Consider the following 19,441-nt stretch of genomic DNA (forward strand, 5'->3'; position numbering starts at 1 on the left):
AAAATAAACAGTACTTCTTAGTGAGATAAGAAATATTAGGATTCTAGTCAACTAGATCAAGAAGGTCATGGAGAGAGTGAATGTCCATTTTAGATTTTCCCTTGCCATTTTGTATAAATTTATTTAGGCTGTAATTCTCTCATTAGCCTGTAAAGGAAGTAGCATTCTCATTTTAGAACTGGGAAGATTAGAGTATTTATGTAAATGTTGAAGTTATTGTTGTAATTGTAGGGCTAGGTTTTGATCTAAACCTTCTACTTTGATCTCCTGCTGCTTCCCCTTTGCTTGTCAGACTTAAGTTCCCACAGTCCTTTCTGTGCCTTGAATAAGACAAACTGTTTCCTACTTGGAACCTTTGTTGTTGCTCCAGCCTGTTCTCTAATACCTGGGAAGCCCTTATGCTAGAGCCACTTGTGGATGATTCCTCTCATCTCAGGTCTTGGCTCAAATGTCTTCTTACAGTATAGTTTTGAAAGGCACCCTGTCTACCTTAGCTACTCCACCAAGTTCTCTCTGCTTTTACACAGCATCCTGTTTGTATCCTTCATACCACTAATCAATCTTACATTATCTTGTTTATTTGTTGGCATATTTATTGTCTACTTTTCCTTAGTAAGGTCTAAGGTCCAGATATGAGTTCTTGATAACTATGTGTATCTTTAGCACCTAAAACAGTGATTGGAACATTGTGAGTACTCGGTATGCATTTATTGAGATGAAGAAAGAGATAAAGGATGAGGAAGAGCTAAAGGGAGAGAGAATAAGAGTGAGTAATGAGAATCTAGGTACAAGTTTCCAACTTTTTTCTCACTGGATGATTGACTCCTATTGGAATAAGTTATGTAATTACAACCTGTTCTTTTTGAATTTCCTTATTTAGGAATCCAATATGCCATACTCCTTTTAACTCAAATCTGCAAGACTCCAAAATTAAAGTCTGAGTAATTAGAGTAAAAACCATGGGTTGCACAATTAATAATGCTAAATATTCACCTTGAAATAATTGCAGGTAGTCACTAGGAACCCATAAATTGGGGAATGAAACAATAAATTTCATAAAATACTTTTCCAGATACAGATAGAATTGTAGAACATCTGTCTGTAGGCTTACATGCCAGAAAGTAATCAACCAGGACACAAGAGGTAATAGCATTATGTTGTTTGATGACTTCCCTGAGGAGAAAGTCTGCTGTGTGTGTGTGTGTGTGTGTATGTGTATGTGTGTGTACACACGTGTAAAAAATATATATATATGCATGTATATATGTATTTACACATATACAATAAATTTCATCATAAAAGGAATATTAGAATTATAACCTTGCTTCTACAAACCTTACCAGTGTGATAAGTATTGAGGAAAATCTACTGAGGATAAAGAATAAGATGTGATTATCTATTTCTCTTTAATTAGTCATCTTCAGTATCAATCTTTTAATTAAAATACTTCAGGAGAAGAGGTATTCTCTTTCACTGGTACCTCATATCACCTAGGACCTTGTACATTGGAGAACTATTTTATGGTTCATTTTCTATGAGGGCTCTGAGACTTTCCTTGGAGATCTTACAGTACTCTGAAAATACTGGTACCTGCAGTCCACAATGGACATTTTTATTTTGCTATGACATTCAGTAGTCAATTGCAGAGTCTTGAAATGATAGTGAAGCTCTGAATTTAAAATACATATATTAATGTGTGGTTAATACACTATAAAATATGATTAAAAGTATCAATTTAAGATATAACATATAAGACTAACTAATATATAAGTCTAAGATTATGATATAAGTCTAATGTTGGTCTATGTATTTTTTCTAGTCCTAAAGAATATTCTCACATATAATAAAGAATTTCCATTTGATGTTCAGCCTGTCCCATTAAGGTAAATAAATAAGCATCCATATTTTATCTTCTGATTTTATTATCTATTTTATGCCTGTTTTTCAAATATTTCTGTATTTTTTCCCTATCAAATTTGGTATTGGTGATATGGCTGATACCATTGGTAGCAATGAGATGATTGACATTGACATTTATATCAACATTAACCTAATAATCAGCATCTTATCTGGGAAGTTAGTGGCTATGAGGGTTAGCTGGTGTATTAAGTGGAGTAGCTCACTAATTTTTCTGTCCTTTTTTATATAGGAGAATTTCAGCCCCTGGTGAGGAAGAGCATTTGGAATTTGAAGAAGATGAAGAAGAAGGTGGTGCTGGAGCAGGGTCTCCTGATTCTTTTCCTGCTAGAGTGCCTGGTGGGTACAAAAAATGTACATTATATAATTCAAGGTCAGGTGTTTGGAACTTACTTTTGTACTTGTTAGTGGCGGGTAAAACATCTCCAGGTTTGCCAATCTTAAGCAAATTATCATGGCCATTCTGATAGCAGTAGCTAATGGTTTATTGTGAAAGTATCTTACTATTTGTGTCAGGGATCCTCAAAACATCCCGGGTTTAGTGATTGGCTAGGAAGACCCACAGGACTCAGCATATAGCTGTACTCACAGTTGTATTCTGAGTCATTACAACAAGAAAACACAAGAACAAAATTAGCAAAGGGTAAAAGCACACAGGCAAATTCCAGAGGAAACCAAACTTCTAAGAGTCCTCTCCCAGCAGAGTCAAATATGTACTTGATTCTCTCAACATTATTTCACACCTGTAAAATGAAAAATATTGTCTATTGGGGAAACACTGTAGAGATTCAGTGCACAAGACACTTATTGGGGTTAGCATGAACCAAAACTAAAGACTCCAGGAAGAAAGCAAGTGTTCAGCACAAACCATATTGTTTGCATGGACGGTTTAGGCACAGTGATCTTCTTAACAGGGCATGATGGGAATCCTGCTGAAATCCAGGTTCCCAGATGCTAGCCATGGACCAACATTGTAAGTAGGCTTTCTAGAGTAACTGTTTGCTATGTTAATTCTTTTCTTTATATATCTAGCTGTTCTTTAAATAATCATACATGATTGTGAAACCTGGACCTGGAGGAACAGATACTATACAGTTGCCCTTAACAGGGAAATAAAGAATACATAGCAAGTTCTTTTTATTTGTGGAAGATTTGACAAGGTTGTAAAATACCCTAGTCAAGCACCCTGAGTGAATTTTTTGCCTCTTCCACTTCTATAATTTCTTCTGTTCTTATACAGTGCACAGTTTTTACTTCTGATGAACTAGTTCATTTTTTGGAAGTGTGGAAATAACACTGTACTATTGTGATGCATTTTTTATGCTTTATGGTATAATTAAATATAATATACATATCATCCAGAAAACTTCATAATTAAAGTCATATTCCAGTAATTTAAATACTCTTTGGTAGAAGACGTTTGAAATATAAACAGTATAGGCTTAGACAAACAAGATACCTGCGCTTTTGAGTCTAACATCTGCCAATCAGTAGTTGAGTGACTGTACTTTTTTCTTTATAAAAGGAGATGTTGACAATGCCTAATTCATAGGGTTACAATGAAAATTAAGGCACCACATACAAAGCATTTGGCATGATACTTTTCATTTGCTGGGGTAGTGGTGGCTACTGTATTTTCATTATCACTTCTAAATGGTGCTAACAGTCCTACACCATAGGGTTATTGGAAAAATTACAGTCACTATAAAATGTTATTGTTAGTGTTTCTTTGATACAAGGTAATTATTTCCAATCTGTTTGTCCTTATGAAGAAAGAGCTATATTTTACTTGTCATATTTGTAGGAAATTTCAAGATTGCTGAGATGATGAGGTAAATAAATTTGCTAAAATTTTTCTGTATTTTTTATTTCCTTTTCAAACCACATGCTGTACTTGAAATAGATTCCAGTTCTATAAATTTCTGGTTTGATTATTTGTTCACTAGCTATACTTCTGTAGCAAACAAGATCCTTGAAGCAGATGATGTAAGTCATGAAATGGACAGATTAAGGTCTTTATGGGTTTCAGGTTGCTGAGTTGAAAAGAAACTCTGTAAATTAAGTCTATTTGCTATGAAAGATTAAGCCCAAAGTAATTAGATTTTTGTATTCTGATATAGCATTTTGGTATTTTATTTCAGAGATACAGAAAGCTCACTAAACCTTTCTATTCCCTGAATTATTTTCCTCAAAGTAAGAAAGAGTACATATAGTTCAATTGGCTATATTTGATTTTCGATCATATTTTCCAGGGCCTGTGTCATTATAAAATTAAAAATGTCATTGAAGGACAATTTGACCTTTAACTTAATTGTAGAATGGGGAAAATTGTTATACTGTGGACATCCAAGATTTCATTCATGATAAGGCTGTTGTGTCTATATTATCATGGCAGGGTGCTCCTAAGAATTATAACATTTTTATTATCTTTATTTTATGTAATTTATATAATTGTAAGTTTGTTGTATTTTTTTTTTTTGGTACTGAGGATTTAACACAGGGGTACTTTACCAGTGAGCCACATCCTCAGCCCTTTTTATTTTTCATTTTGAGACAGGATTTCACTTAGTTGCTGAGGGCCTCACTGAGTTGCTGAGATTAGTCTTAAACTTGGGATCCTCCTGCCTCAGCCTCCCAAGTCACCTGGATTACAGGCTTGTGCCATAGCATCTAGCTTATTATGATCTTTTGAAAAAATATTGATTAAGGTGTCCCTTACATATATAAAAGGCATCTTTTTTTAGTGTGCAGCTTTATGAGTTTTGACAAACACACATGCTAAACACTACTACTGTTAAGCTAATGAGATGAAGTATAATATATGACTATGGTATGACCAAGAGTAGTTTATTCCCATTTAAAATTAAAAATGAATTTTTATCCAACCTTTCTTGAAAAGAATAAAAAATTGTTAAACCTTTCTTTGACATTAATATCATTTTCAAAGCCTTCAATTCTCATAAGACAAACAGTAACTTTTGTGTACTGCTTTAAACACTAACTGGCTTAAGTACAAATAGTAGTTTAATTTTCTTAAGGTAATCTCAGTAGATTTCATTTAAATAGAGGATATAAATTTATAACCTATTATTTATTACCTGAAAACTTATTTATCATTTTGAATATTAAAGCTTCTAAATGATAAACCAAAGTAATACAAATAAAAAAAATAGCTGATCAGGATTATATGCTTATAATCCTAGCTACTTAAGAAATTGAGGCAGGAGGATTGCAAGTTTGAGGCCAGTGGGGGCAACTTAGAGAGACTTTGTCTCAAAATAGAAAGAACTAGGGATGTAGCTCAGTGGTAGGGTGCTTGCCTCACCTGTGTGAAGCCCTACATTTGTTTCCTAGTACCACATGCACAAATAGCCATGACACAATTTTAGACAAAATTTAAAAAAACATTTCTGAGTGACCTAAACATAAGCCTAGCAATCTCAACATTATTCTAAATTTGTATTGGTTATTCATCTTTTATATAGTCTTAGATATGTACAAAAACTGTTTTTTGAAACTCAAAATGAAGAGTGAATCTTACTTCTTTAATATCAAGCCTGTACTTGTTTCTTTCCTGCATAAATATTCAATTCTGAGTTGAACTTGAGAGTTAAGCAAATATGGATTTCATTTTCAGCTAAAGTGCAGTGTTTTTCTTACTCATGCATATAGGAAGTTGAAAACTGCAACAAAATATTCATTGCTGTTCCATGAATATTAGGGCATCCTTATTTCACAGAATTTCAGAATATATTTAGGGTTAAGCAGTAAATACTACCAAAGTGTGCAGTTAAACTCTGGCTCTCCGTGCACTTCCTTTCTCTCAAAGTCTCAAATTCTCAGACTGAGCCGAACAGTCAGAGCCAGAGTCCCTTATCCAGTCATGTACTTATATTGAAAGGAAAGGAAAATACCATTCAATGTTATCTGGAAGTTCTCCTAGCTATTTTTCAATAGTTTTAAGGCTTGTTAATATTCTATTACTCTCAAGCAGTTTTGGAAACATTTTAAGATTTCTTTTTTATAATTTGTCTTGTTTGTTTGTAGTACTGGGGATTGAAGTCTGGGGTGCTCTACCACATAGCTACATCCCCAGCTCTTTGACTTATTTTTTTTTTATTTTGAAACAGGGTTTTGCTAAGTTGCCCAGGCTGGCCTCTCCTGCCTTAACTTGCCAAGTTCCTGGGATTACAGGCATGCACCACTAAGTCTGGCTAAGTTTTTTTTAATCCATGAATCTTGTCACTTGAAGTCAAAAGGTTTTCTCCAGAGCTTTGCAGAAATTGGTTTATAGGAAATTTCTATTGAGTATGCTCTTCATCAAGGCTCTAAGCAACATCTGGCCTGCTTTGTCTTGAAAGTCCTCTGGCCACTCAAATTTTTAACCCAACACCTGTAGTAACTCTTCCTTGCATGCTAAATGGCATCTGTGTATGAAGCATATACCCACTGATTCATCTTAGGTTTTGTGAGAGTATTTATTATTTTTTCCAGATATGATGGTTACACTTAAGAATTCAGCCATTATCCAAATCACATATTTCTGAACACAGAAAAATACATATTTCTAGTACCAGTCAATAAAGAAAATAAAAACAAGAATATATTCATATAACTTATATACAAACAACTTTAATCAGGTATAATTTTTCACAGACCTAGAAATATTATTATTTGAATGCTAATGACCCCTAAGATTTTTATCAAACTTTTAATATAATTTCAAAGTGAACAAACTTCTTATGATTTTACTCTTTATCTTGAAAGGTTGGACCAGTTTCTCAACTACTAATCAGTTACCAACCAAAAGAAATTGTGCATGTGTTTTCATATTTTCACACAATTTGTATGTGTGTACAAATTGCAGATGTGCAGTACAAATTGCAAAATTTTTCTCTTGCTAGATTTTTAAGACCCATTTCATGTTTTGTGCCATTTACAAAATGTTATGACCAAATAATGATTTGATAATACCATTATTTTAAATTATGTTAAAATTATCCCAAAATAATAGAAAATATTATTTTATATATATCATTTTTATTGGATTTTAAAATTACAAAGAAATGTGCACTTAAAAAATGTGTGTGACAGACTTTGAATTTGTAGTATCAAACATCTGAATTTAATTACAAGTATGATAAATCTAAAACAAAGAAGACATAAATATATAATCACACACATATGATAATGCTTAGTTTACATTTTAGATATCAGGTTCATCTCTGTCCTAAAAGTATGGACAACAAATTTTGTACTCCTTATTCATGACATTTAATTTACCAAGCACCAAGGCAAAATGAAGACTGACTCACCTCTTATTGAAGTAAATGCCTGTGACAAACATTTGTACAATATCATGTAAAAAGCAAATTCAAATCAGTGTTTTAAAAAATATAATCTTTGGTAATTTTCCTCTTTTAATGTTCTGACCTAGAAAATGATGTACTATTTTGGAATGAAGACTGTCATGCCATTTCCAATTTTGGACTAGAAATTGTCCTTATAGTATGATATGAGATATAAACAATAGAAATTTTTAAAAAGCAAAAATAAAAAAGTTGAAAGAAAAGAATGACTTCCTCTTCTGCATGTGAGGACAGGGTCTTAAGGATCCCATTGACCTTCATATCCATGTCACTCCAGACTCATCCTCAGGCTGGTGGTCCTTTCATTGTCTGATTCTCCATGATCTCTATGGCCATCCTACTTGATACTTAGACCTTCATTTTTCTCAGCATCCTCTTGGAACAAAGAAGTTATGGGCAGGGGGTGGGGGGCTTCAGATGTTCTCCCATTGTTTTTCTGTACCTGTTGCAGGTAGAGTGGTGCTTCATTGCTTGGTCTGTGTCAGTGCTGTGGGGTGACCAGCAGAGGCCGAGGCCTTACTTGCACAATTCCCTTTCCTCTCCACAGTGGCAGTGGCTGTAACATTCTTGGCTAGGTCAGACGCTTTTACACAGTTTTTAAAACATTCTTGAGGGAACTTGTCTATGTTTAACAAACAGCCATTTGGGGGATCCATAGCTACCTTCACAAATTGTTTTCCACAGATGAAGCACAATGAAATAGAACAACTTGAGTTTTTACCCAAGTACCACCTGTTAATAAACAGTTTCCATCAACAAGATGGACTTTTTGGTATCCCCTATTACAGTAGTGTGGTAAAATGGTTCCAAACCTTCTAATTCATTGTCATTACTTTATCAGAGTTGTCTTTAGGTTTAGGCTTAGAATCTTCCTCTCGCAGAAAATCACACTGAATTGAGTAATTCCTTCCAACTCTTTTTGACACCAGTGAGAGCATGCTTGCTCTGGTTGGTGCATAAGAGGTGGTTGGGGGCAGATAAGTCAGAAAAAGACATGCTTTCTGTGTTCAGTACAACTTGGGGCTCACCAGCTATCAATGGCTTCCTTTGTCTTGCAGTAAAAACTGAAAGTGGAATTAACCAAATGAACACAGTCCTGCTGCTCACTGCTATATGAGTGTTAAAGACCTATCATATTGCTATCTGGGCTGCTCAGTCTCTGTCCATTCCTGTGAATGTGCATTGCCCAGTGTACAAAGTTCAAATGTTACTCTTTTTTAATCACTCCCTTACTTGGAGTTCTTAGTGACAGCTCAATAACATCCATGGGATGTTATTGAAAACTTGGTTTGGACAGCTGTAGCCATTTAGAATTTTCCATATTTAAAAGTATGAGGCATAAATAGTGGCCTCACAAAAATGTCTATATTCTAATCCTGGGAACCTGTGACTGTTATGTTTACATGGCAAAAGGAACTTTGCAGAAGCTTGAGATGGGGAGGTTCTCCTGCAGTTCCTTTTAAGGCTTTAGGGACAATTAAAATAAAGATGTTAAAATGACACATGATGGTTAAAAGCATGGACTCTGTAGCCAAACTTCTGTGTGATTATGGATAATTTGTTTTTCTATGCCTCACTTTTCACCTCTGAAAAATAGAACTAAACTATTGTTGTGAGGATTAGATGAGAGGATTAGGATAGTATGTGGCACATCACAAATACTCACAAGTGTTAGCTATTTCTTATTTACATAGCAATTCCATGTGGAAGAACATTTCTTCTAATCTTTGCTCTAGATCTGAGAGCAGATGATCTAGCTGGAATAGCACAGTTTACACTGGATTGTGTGTAGTGATTTCTTTCTTATCCTTGTTAGTCTTCGAATTTTATGAATGTAGTTGACTTGTTCTCATATTACACTATGTAATTGGATATGTTAATTCTTCACTTAGAAATCTTCCTTTTAATGCATTGGCTCAATTTACAACTATCATGGTTTTATCTTTGATGCAAAAACATGCATATAGATGGTATGGTATTATTTTAGCATTTGATCTTCTTTTATGTTTATTATTTCTTCACTCATTGATATAGATTCTCTAGCCATTTGTTTACTAGAGCATGATAACCTCTAGAACTGAAAATTCAGTCATTCATTCAATAAAATATTTCTTCAACAAAGATCTGTTTATTCCTTGTGCATACTACAAAAGGAACAGTTCCCACACCTTTCAGGATGCTTATTGTGTAGTCAGCAAGACAGAGCCAAAAGCACATGATTATGATTAGAGATGTGCACCAATGTCATAGGTTGGCAAAAAAGAAGGGCTGAGGGAATTCAATAAATCTAGCCAGATTTAGGACTCACTGAGTATGTAGGAGTTGACCATGCAGAGAGAGAGAGCACATCATAGACCATTCTGAAACACCTTAAATAGGCACCTTTCTATGTAATCTATGATCTTAATTACACTCAGCTTCCTTCATAATGGAACACAATGTTTGCTATTCTACCTTGAATTAAACAAGAAATTCAGACTTGAAATCACTGCCTCCATATTAAATTATTCGAAGCATAATGATTACATTAAACCTTACTGTGTAGTCTCAGGCAAAAAGATTGTTGGTAAGGAATGTAGCATCAGCCCTACCATTTCAACTGAAAGACCTAGATGATGACAGGTTATAAAATTGACTCACCCCAAAGTAACAACAAGTTTAATATCAACTTGGAAAAAAATAATCTTAACATCAAAAAGACTTTGAAAGTTGTAAAGCAATCATCTTTTGAATGTCAAAAAAGGTAGTAAAGAGGTAATACATAAAAGAAGTAACATTCTTGGGGGTTTTGGGGGGTGGGGTGGGGTGGGTTCTTTTTTTGTCTTTTTTAGAACTGGGTTTTGAATCCAGTATTTTGCAAATGCAAGGCAGACACTTTGCCACTGAGCTACATCCCAACCCAACATTCTTAATATATAAAGAAAAATTTTAATTGTAATAACCAAAGCAGAATACATGAGAGGAACAGACAATATGAGCGAGCGCACGAGCGTGCACACACACACACACACACACACACACACACACACACACATTTAAAAAACATCCGTTAAACATAAAAAGATACTCAACTTTATTTTTAATAAAAAACAGAAATTAAAGCTACTGTTGGTGAGTCTTAGGGGAAATAGGTACTTATTAATCACTGGTGGGAACAGAAAAATGGTGAGGTTCCTTTGGAGGGGAATTGAGCATTCTCTAACAACATATAAGTACATATTTTTTCCTTAGCAATCCCATTCCTGAGAATTTACTTTGAAGATGCACCCCCAAAATACAGGAAAAAGAGGAGGAAACATTTGCATATACACAAGATTCTCTGTTTAGGTGTTTTTTATAATGATAAAAAGTTAGAAATAAAGTAACTGCCATATGAAGATTGACTGAATAAACATAGGATGCTGTAGAAAATAATTCAGAAAATCTCCATGAACTAATGAGTGATTTTTCAAATTATTGTTAGCAGAATTTATCAAGGTAGTTCACATTAGCAGATTAAGGGGAAAGATTTCATAAAGTTGTCAACAATGCAGAAAAAGTTTTCAGTTAAGTTTGAAATACAGCCTTGATTTTAAACAATTCTTGTCAAAGAACAGAAAAACATCCTTAACCTGATAAAACATGGCTACATGACATTTACAGCCCAAAATCGTTTAATGATGAATTTGAACAAAACAAGAGTGTCTATTACTTCTTTTCATCAGCATTGTTTTGGAAGCTCTAGCTACTGCACTAGGACAAGAAAATGAAATATAAAAGGGGGGATGTTCTTTATTTGCACATTTATGAATATATAGAGAATATATGCAAAAAACCTATTCATAACTCATTAATAAGATAATGTGGTTCCTGGATAGAAAATCTGTACAGACAAATCAATTTTATCTCAAACAAGTAATAATTGCTTAGAAAATGAACTATTATAATATTTATAGTAGTATTAAATAATATCAAGGACCTTATTATAAATTCAACAAAAGAAATATAAGAATTTTATGTAGAAAATAAACCTTTATTGAAAGAAATAAAAGAATATCAAAAGGAAAAGGAAACTGGAGCAATCTTGAAATTAGGGAAAAAGATGGAAGAGTGACTTAATAATTGTTATGGTTGGTGAGATGTTGAATTGTACATTCTCTTTTACTTTTTTCATTTCTCTCAATTGAATTGTTTATGAGAATGCATTTTATAAAAACAGTGAAGTCATTATTCTTTTTTTCATTTGTTCATAATAGTTATTCTTGACATTAGATTCATTTGGACTAATTATAAATGCATGGGATATAATTTGCTCCAATTAAGTCCCTTCACCCTCCCCATCCTCCCTCCCACTGTTCCCTTTCATCTACTTTACTGATCTATTTATTTACATTTTTTAAAATTAGTATGTTATAGATATTCAAAATGATGAGTTTCATTATAGTATATTCACATATGTGCATTGAAAAGTTAATTTGGTTTCATTCCACAGTTTTTCCCTACCCACTCCCCATTCCCTTCTTTTTCTTTTATTGATTTTATTTTTTTTAAATACACGACAATGGAGTGTATTACAATTCTTATTACACATATAGAGCACTTTTTTTATCTTTGTATAAAGTATGTTCATGCCAATTCACGTTATACATATACTTGTTTTTTTTGCATTACAATTCTTATTACACATATATACCACAATTTTTCATATTTCTGTTTGTATATAAAGTAGGTTGACATCCAATATGTGTCTTCAGACATGTACTTTGGATAATGATGTCCATCACATTCATTCCACATTCATTAGGAGGCTAATCCCCTGCCTCCTCCCTTTCCCTCACTCCCCTCTTCCCTATCTAAAATCCATCTATTCATCCCATGTTCCTCTTCCCTACCCTATTATGAGTCAGCCTCCTTATATCAGAGAAAACATTTGGCATTTGTTTTTTGGGGATTGACTAACTTCACTTAGCGTTATCTTCTCCAATGCCATCCATTTACCTGCAAATGCCATAATTTTATTCTCTTTAAAAAACGTTCATAGTGTATATATGCCACATTTTTAAAAATCCATTCATCCCCTGAAGGGCATGTAGGTTGGCTCCACAGTTTAGCTATTGTGAATTGTGCTGCTATAAACATTGATGTGGCTGTGTCCCTGTAGTATGTTGTTTTTAAGTCCTTTGGGTATAGTCCAAGGAGAGGAATAGCTTGGTCAAATGGTGGTTCCATTCCCAGATTTCCAAGGAATCTCCATACTGCTTTCCAGATTGGCTGCACCAATTTGTAGTCCCACCAGCAATGTATGAGTGTACCTTTTTCCCCACATCCTCTCCAATACTTATTGTTGTTTGTCTTCATAATAGCTGCCATTCTGACTGGAGTTGTATCTTAGTTTTGATTTGCATTTCTCTGATTGCTAGAGATGTTGAAATTTTTTTCATATATTTGTTGATTGATTGTATATCCTCTTCTGAGAAGTGTTTGTTCAAGTCCATGGCCCATTTTTTGATTGGGTTACTTGTTTTTTCAGTGCTTAGCTTTTTGAGTTCTTTATATACCCTAGAGATTAGTGCTCTATCTGATGTGTGAGGGGTAAAAATTTTCTCCCAGATGTAGGCTCTCTGTTCACCTCACGGATTGTTTTCTTTTGCTGAGAAAAAAAACTTTTTAGTTTGAATCCATCCCATTTATTGATTCCTGGTTTTAATTCTTGTGCCATAGGAGTCTTATTAAGGAAGTTGAGGCCTAACCCACATGATGAAGATTAGGGCCTACTTTTTTCTTCTGTTAGACGAAGAGTCTCTGGCTTAATTCCTAGGTCCTTGATCCATTTTGAGTTAAGTTTTGTGCATGGTGAGATTTATGAGTTTAATTCCATTTTGTTGCATATGGATTTCCAGTTTTCCCAGCACCATTTGTTGAAAATGCTATCTTTTCTCCAGTGCATGTTTTTGGCACCTTTGTCTAAAATAAGATGATTGTAATTTTGTGGGTTAGTCTCTGTGTCCTCTATTCTGTACCATTGGTCTACCAGTCTGTTTTAGTGCCAAAACCAAGCTGTTTTTGTTACTATTGCTCTGTAGTAGAGTTTAAGGTCTCATATAGTGATACTCCCTGCTTCACTCTTCCTGCTAAGGATTTCTTTAGCAATTCTTGGTCTCTTATTTTTCCAGATGAATTTCATTATTGCCTTTTCTATTTCTATGAGGAATGCCATTGAGATTTTGATTGGAATTGCATTAAATCTATATAGTGCTTTTGGTAGTTTGGTCATTTTGATAATATTAATTCTGCCTATCCAAGAGCAAGGTAGATCTTTCCAGAAATAGTAAATGAATTCAGCAAAGGAGCAGGATATAAATCAACACCCATAAATCAAAGGCATTTCTGTATATCAGTGACAAAGCCTCTGAGAAGGAAATGAGGAAAACTACTCCATTCACAATAACCTCAAAAAAATGATACTTGAGAATCAATTAAAGAAGTCAAAGATCTATACAATAAAACTACAGAACCCTAAAGAGAGAAATCAAAGAAGATCTTAAAAGATGGAAAGATCTACACATTCCCTTCTTAAAAGGAGAAAAGGAGGAGGAGGGAGGGAGAGGGGGAAGTTGGGCAGGGTCAGATCAGAATATGATAACCCAAAGGGTGGGGTTTGGCCTGCTGAGAACTTCTAACTGAAGGAGATTGGAATCTCAAAAGCAAGCTCAGCAGCAAAGCCTTTGCTCTCCTCCTGCCCTCCTGTCCGTTCACCCTTCTCTCCCAAAGCCAGTCATAAAACCTAGAAAGTGCTCTCTCTCTCTCTCTCTCTCTCTCTCTCTCTCTCTCTCTCTCTCTCTCTCTCCTCTCTCTCTCTCCCTCTCTCTTTCCTTCCTTCCCTGCTATTCCCTTCCTGTCCCCCTACCCTCCCTTCCCCCCTCTCTTAAAAACCCTCATTCCAGACAGGACCTGCCTTAGGTCCAGAAGGAAAGAAGGCCAAGAAGATGACCAGACAGGGCTTGCTGGGACCCTGGCAGCCTTTTACCATTAGCTCACACCCCCTTTTCCAGTCATTTCTACATGGCCATCCATTCTTCATGGAACATAAACATAAAAACAGGAGTTTTCCCTGGATCTCTAGGTCTTTATTTCTGAAGGCTTTTAGGTCAAATAAAATTCTATTAAATAATTGTAATGATTTTTAAAATGTAAAGATATATACTAGTTCATAAATTAGAAGAAGCAGTTTATAAAGATAGACTCTTTCTGAAACTCATCTGAATTTTTATTGCAGCTATAGAATGAAGATACTGTATTAGTGGTAAGAGGATAAACAGTCCGGTAAGACAGAATAGAAAACTCAGAAAGTGATTGCCACATGATTTATGATTGAAGTGGGACTGCAGATCAGTGGTGGAAAATGTCAGTCTTTTTAATGAGTAGTGCTGAGACAATTGAGTATTTATGTGAAATTGAATGAAATTAAAGCCCCTACTATACACTGTAGTCAATAATTCTGTGTGACATATGGAATTAAGTGTGAATGGCAAAACAATAAAATGCTTTCAAGATAATACCTTTATGATTTTGGAGTGGGGTAAGTTGTCTTAAATATGACATAAAAAGCACTGATAGTAAAGGAAGATATTAAGAAATTTGATATTACTAGCAGTAAGTATTTATCATAATCAGAAGACACCATGGCAGAGAAAAGTCATTCTTAACATTCAAAACTAATACTTGGTGTTAGAAGTTAGCAATGGTTGCTATCTTTTGGAAGAGTGAATTGGATATGGTGGGGGGAAGGACACTCCCAGGAGGCTGATCATATCTTTCCTAGATCTGATACTAGTTATACAGGTGTATTAACTTTGTGGAAGTTCAGCAAACTGTACTAACAATTTGTACATTTTAAAATGTATATGCTCTACTTCAACAAAAAGTCTTTATAAAGGAAAAGTACTAAGAAGCTATTTGTAAAACATTTGTCCAGCAAAATAATAGAGACCTCCTACAGCTCAATAAGATAGATATCTCAATAAAAAATCGAGCAAAATAATTGAACACACTTCAGAAAAGAGGAAATCATATATTTGATTTATTCTAAAAGGTGCTCAACCTTATTAATCTTCAGAGGAATGCAAATTCAAATGATTGATTTCTTTATACCAAAATTGGCTAACATGAAGAATCTGAGAAAACAGTACCTAGTGAGGATGTGGAGCAATGGGAACACTACTGCACTTGGGCTAGGAATAAAAATTGGCACAACCACCTTGGGAAATGGATTGTCATTACATAGTAGGTATGGAGGTAACATGCCAGGTGACTTAGTGATTCCTCTGTTTCAGAAATGGGTGCTTATGGGAACCAGAAGATGTTCAGAAGAGTATTTATTATAGCCTTGTTAACTATATCCAAACACTTGAAGTAATTCAAATGTCTATCAACACAAGAATGTGTACATAAACTGTAGCATATTTATACAGCCATGTACTACATAATAGAATGAACTTTTCTGCAGAAAAATTCATATATGATATACATACATGTGAATATGTATGTATATAAATATAAATGTATACATATTCACATTTTTCGTAAAATTTCAGAGGTGTTTTTTAACTCTCTGAAGTTCATCCCAGATGTCCAGGTACAAGCCCCTCTTCTAAAAGTACCCTCATTTGTCAATCAAAGAAGATGCATAAAAGGTATTATGTATATATTTAATGATATCAGCCTGAGCCCATTTAGGTTTGTTAATGCAACAGTGGACTGCAGCCTCCAGGCCTTCCCATTATTGCATTTGTCTGTATTGTCTTCATATTTGTTTAAATTAGAAAGTAATACATTTTTAACAGCACTGTTGAGGTATAATTTGCATTTCATAACATTTCCCTTCTGTAAGTATAAAATTCATCGATTTTTGACACCTCTATAGAGTTTTGCATCTGTCATCACTATACAAGTTGAGAACATTCCCATCACCTCCCAAAATTTTCTCAAGCCACATTTGCCATCAATCAAATGTGTATTTTCAAATGTAGTGTGTTTATTGCTTCATGTATTTCAAATAACTCATCATTAAAAGTAGCATAACACATTGTTGAATAGAAACTTGAAAAACATCAACCAAAATCTTTTGTTAAGTGTATTTTGAGGTTCTGTATACATACTTGATTAAAATCAGCTTATTTGCATCTGTTCTCTATTGCTAGTTTCAAAAAAGGGAACATACTGAACAGTTGATTTCTTCCTTCATATGTCCTTGGTGGGTGAATGTTGTCATGTTGTTCTGGGTAGGTTTTTAGTTTTAAAAATTTTAGTTGGTTTTGGGGAAAATGTTCAGTTATACAAATGGCCATTTTATATGGCAGTCTCTATAGTACTAATTTCTGAGAGAATAACTCATACAAAATAGAATGAAGAATAGAAGTTAGACTATATAGTTAAATTAAAACATAAATATCAAATTGTAAATTATTTTCTTTATTAGGAGTAACTAAAGAGAAGAATGTATTGATCAACTCTGATATTAAATGTCTCAGACTTTAGAACAGTATAACAAGTATTTTAAAACTTTTCTCGTCTTTGTTCTACCACTTCATATTAAGATGCTGAGTATAATATAGAAGTACATATGGAATATAAATATTATGTGAGCATATTATACAATTATGTATAATTGGGCTTCCTCAAGTAATCTTTTTAACATACTTTTATTATACATACTATATACTATTATTATAGAAATGATTATTTCTGCTTAAAGGTGATTTATGGTTGGGAAATGCAGATATATTATGTGTAAAATTAAATATTTTTCTAAAAAAGTATAACATCAGATGTTCATGAATTTCGGAAATAAAAATACATAATGCCTAGCTAGTTCCTAAGAGGTAGGCTATATCTTCTGTTTGTCAAAGTATTTACTCTGAATTGTTGGTGGAGCTAACTTTTACTGAGGTTTCTCTGTTGCCAGGTACTTTATTACCAAGGTTGCCATCAGAACCGGGAATGACATTACTCACTATCAGGATTGAGAAAATTGGTCTGAAAGACACTGGACAGTGCATCGATCCCTATATTACAGTTAGTATAAAGGGTAAATAACTGGCAAATTGCATTATGTTTTTTCTCATATGGGACAAAGTTTTTGACAGGGGATGGTCTTGTATATGTGACAACTTACTTTAATGCATTCTATAATGAGGCAAAATCCTAGAAGAGATCATAACAGAACATAGTTCAAAAGACTTACAAAAAATATTTCCTACTTATACACTCACTTTTGCTTTTGAGTTTGTATAGATTTTTGCTCTTCAGATTCCATCTAATGTGCAGACTAAACATACACATTGTCCTTAACAGCAGCTACAGTCTTCAGGATATAGATTAACAATAGCACCCCTCACCTTCTCCTATCCAGTCTATATTCATTTCTCTCCACAAAGCCCCATTTCCTATTTTCCCATCTCTCCTGCTTCAGCCCCTTCTTCTTCCTGTGCTACTGAGGTATCTACTTAGGTGAATCCTACAGAGGCAGATGAAAATCAGGGGACAGGGAAGTAGGGTGCAACCATAACATCCATGCCCTGAAAGCAATCCCGTGGGATGATGATGTGATTAAGGAATAAATTATACCATTTTACAGAAATAACTATAGTTAGTACAAACGGCTTATTTTAATCTGTAGTTTTGCACCAAAGGAACAGATCGGTGCTGAAATTAAATGGAGGAACTTTTATCAATTGCAGAAATAAAGTCAGATCCATGGGTTCATTAGTGCTAATTAAAAGAAAAATATGACCACAAAGAAAAACATTTATTTAAAGAACATAATCCACAGCACTAATACTGGTACACTTTTAAATTCCGAGGTTACCAGTTATCAAATATATAGTGTACCGGAAAATATTTACATTGTTTGATAGGCCATTTATAAAACTGCATACTCATTGAGAAAGTATACTTAAAACACAAAAATATTTAATGATGTTGTAAATGTTAAATTACCTTTGCATATGTTATACTGAAATATTTTTATGTAAATATTTTTTTAATTATTAAATGTACTAAATTGTTTTTTGAGCTTTTTGAGACACATAAATGAATAACACATAAACACTGAGGAGTTATTAAATGAGTCCATGTTGAATTTGACTAAACTGAGATTTTTAAACCCGGAAAATTAAAACTATATATAACGTGCCATCTGGTTGTTGTAAATTCAGGGTATGTTGTAAACAGTATAACCAGAATTTAGATAATATATATGAAAAATTATTCATTAACCAAAGGGTTTTTGTTGGCTGTTCTCATCCATTTTTGGTTCTTAACAGGGAAATTATGATAAGGTTAGGTTTAAAGGCTTTTCTAAATAAGTCATATACTTGATCAAAGTTAGAAATTGGTGGCAGAGCTCCATTGTGGCAAATTATATACTCCAGATTTTTTTGGCATAGAAATATATAGTGGGATATTCCCTATGAAAAAAAAAACATGTTTGTTCTTTTTACCACTTCACTATGAAGATCAAGTTTTGTCCACTTGGCCATGTAAAGGCTTCCTACCACTTCACTATGAAGATCAAGTTTTGTCCACTTGGGCCATGTAAAGGCTTCCTTGTCCCCTTCATGAGGTCTCCTATCCAGTCTATATTCATTTATCTCCACATACCCCATGAACTTTAACAACTCTCACATACTTGCTCACACCAAATAGGAATCTCTTAGCCTGAGAATCTCCTCTCAGCTCTTTCCATGCCTCTTTAGGAACTGTAACCTTTGCAGTTTCTATATTTTCCGTCTGTATATGTGAATGCTCATAAGCAGAAACTTAATTGTTTCTCCAGATCTGAATGACATAGATTTAACTCCTGTGCAAGATACTCCTGTGGCTTCAAGAAAAGAAGATACATATGTTCATTTTAATGTGGACATTGAGCTCCAGAAGCATATTGAAAAATTAACCAAAGGTTTGTAATTATCAGTTACTGACTTCTTAAGGACACAGTACTTATCTGGGTTTGTGTTCATAGTATACTTAACACAAGATCTTATGTCACATAGTTATGAATATTGACTTAAAGTCAAATCAAAAATTTTTTTTAAATATGAGAATTAGCAGTTGCATTATCTAGTTGTGTAATAAATGTGGTTAAATATTATTTGATAGGGAAGTTTTTCTCATAA

At 33.9% G+C, this 19,441-nt stretch overlaps 1 protein-coding gene across 1 annotated transcript; it reads left to right on the plus strand.

Annotated features, from left to right (window-relative positions):
• Positions 1 to 1,794: 1,794 nt before the first annotated feature.
• On the plus strand, positions 1,795 to 19,361 carry LOC144373209 (axin interactor, dorsalization-associated protein-like). The gene is made up of 4 exons (XM_078036325.1): positions 1,795 to 1,883; positions 2,150 to 2,256; positions 17,230 to 17,352; positions 19,102 to 19,361. Exons 1-4 carry the CDS (start codon positions 1,795 to 1,797, stop codon positions 19,230 to 19,232), a joined length of 450 nt encoding a protein of 149 aa, XP_077892451.1. The 3' UTR covers positions 19,233 to 19,361.
• The last annotated feature ends 80 nt before the right edge of the window (positions 19,362 to 19,441 follow it).

The sequence above is a fragment of the Ictidomys tridecemlineatus genome, unplaced genomic scaffold (genome assembly GCF_052094955.1).
Source record: "Ictidomys tridecemlineatus isolate mIctTri1 unplaced genomic scaffold, mIctTri1.hap1 Scaffold_304, whole genome shotgun sequence".
NCBI classification, from domain to species: domain Eukaryota; kingdom Metazoa; phylum Chordata; class Mammalia; order Rodentia; family Sciuridae; genus Ictidomys; species Ictidomys tridecemlineatus.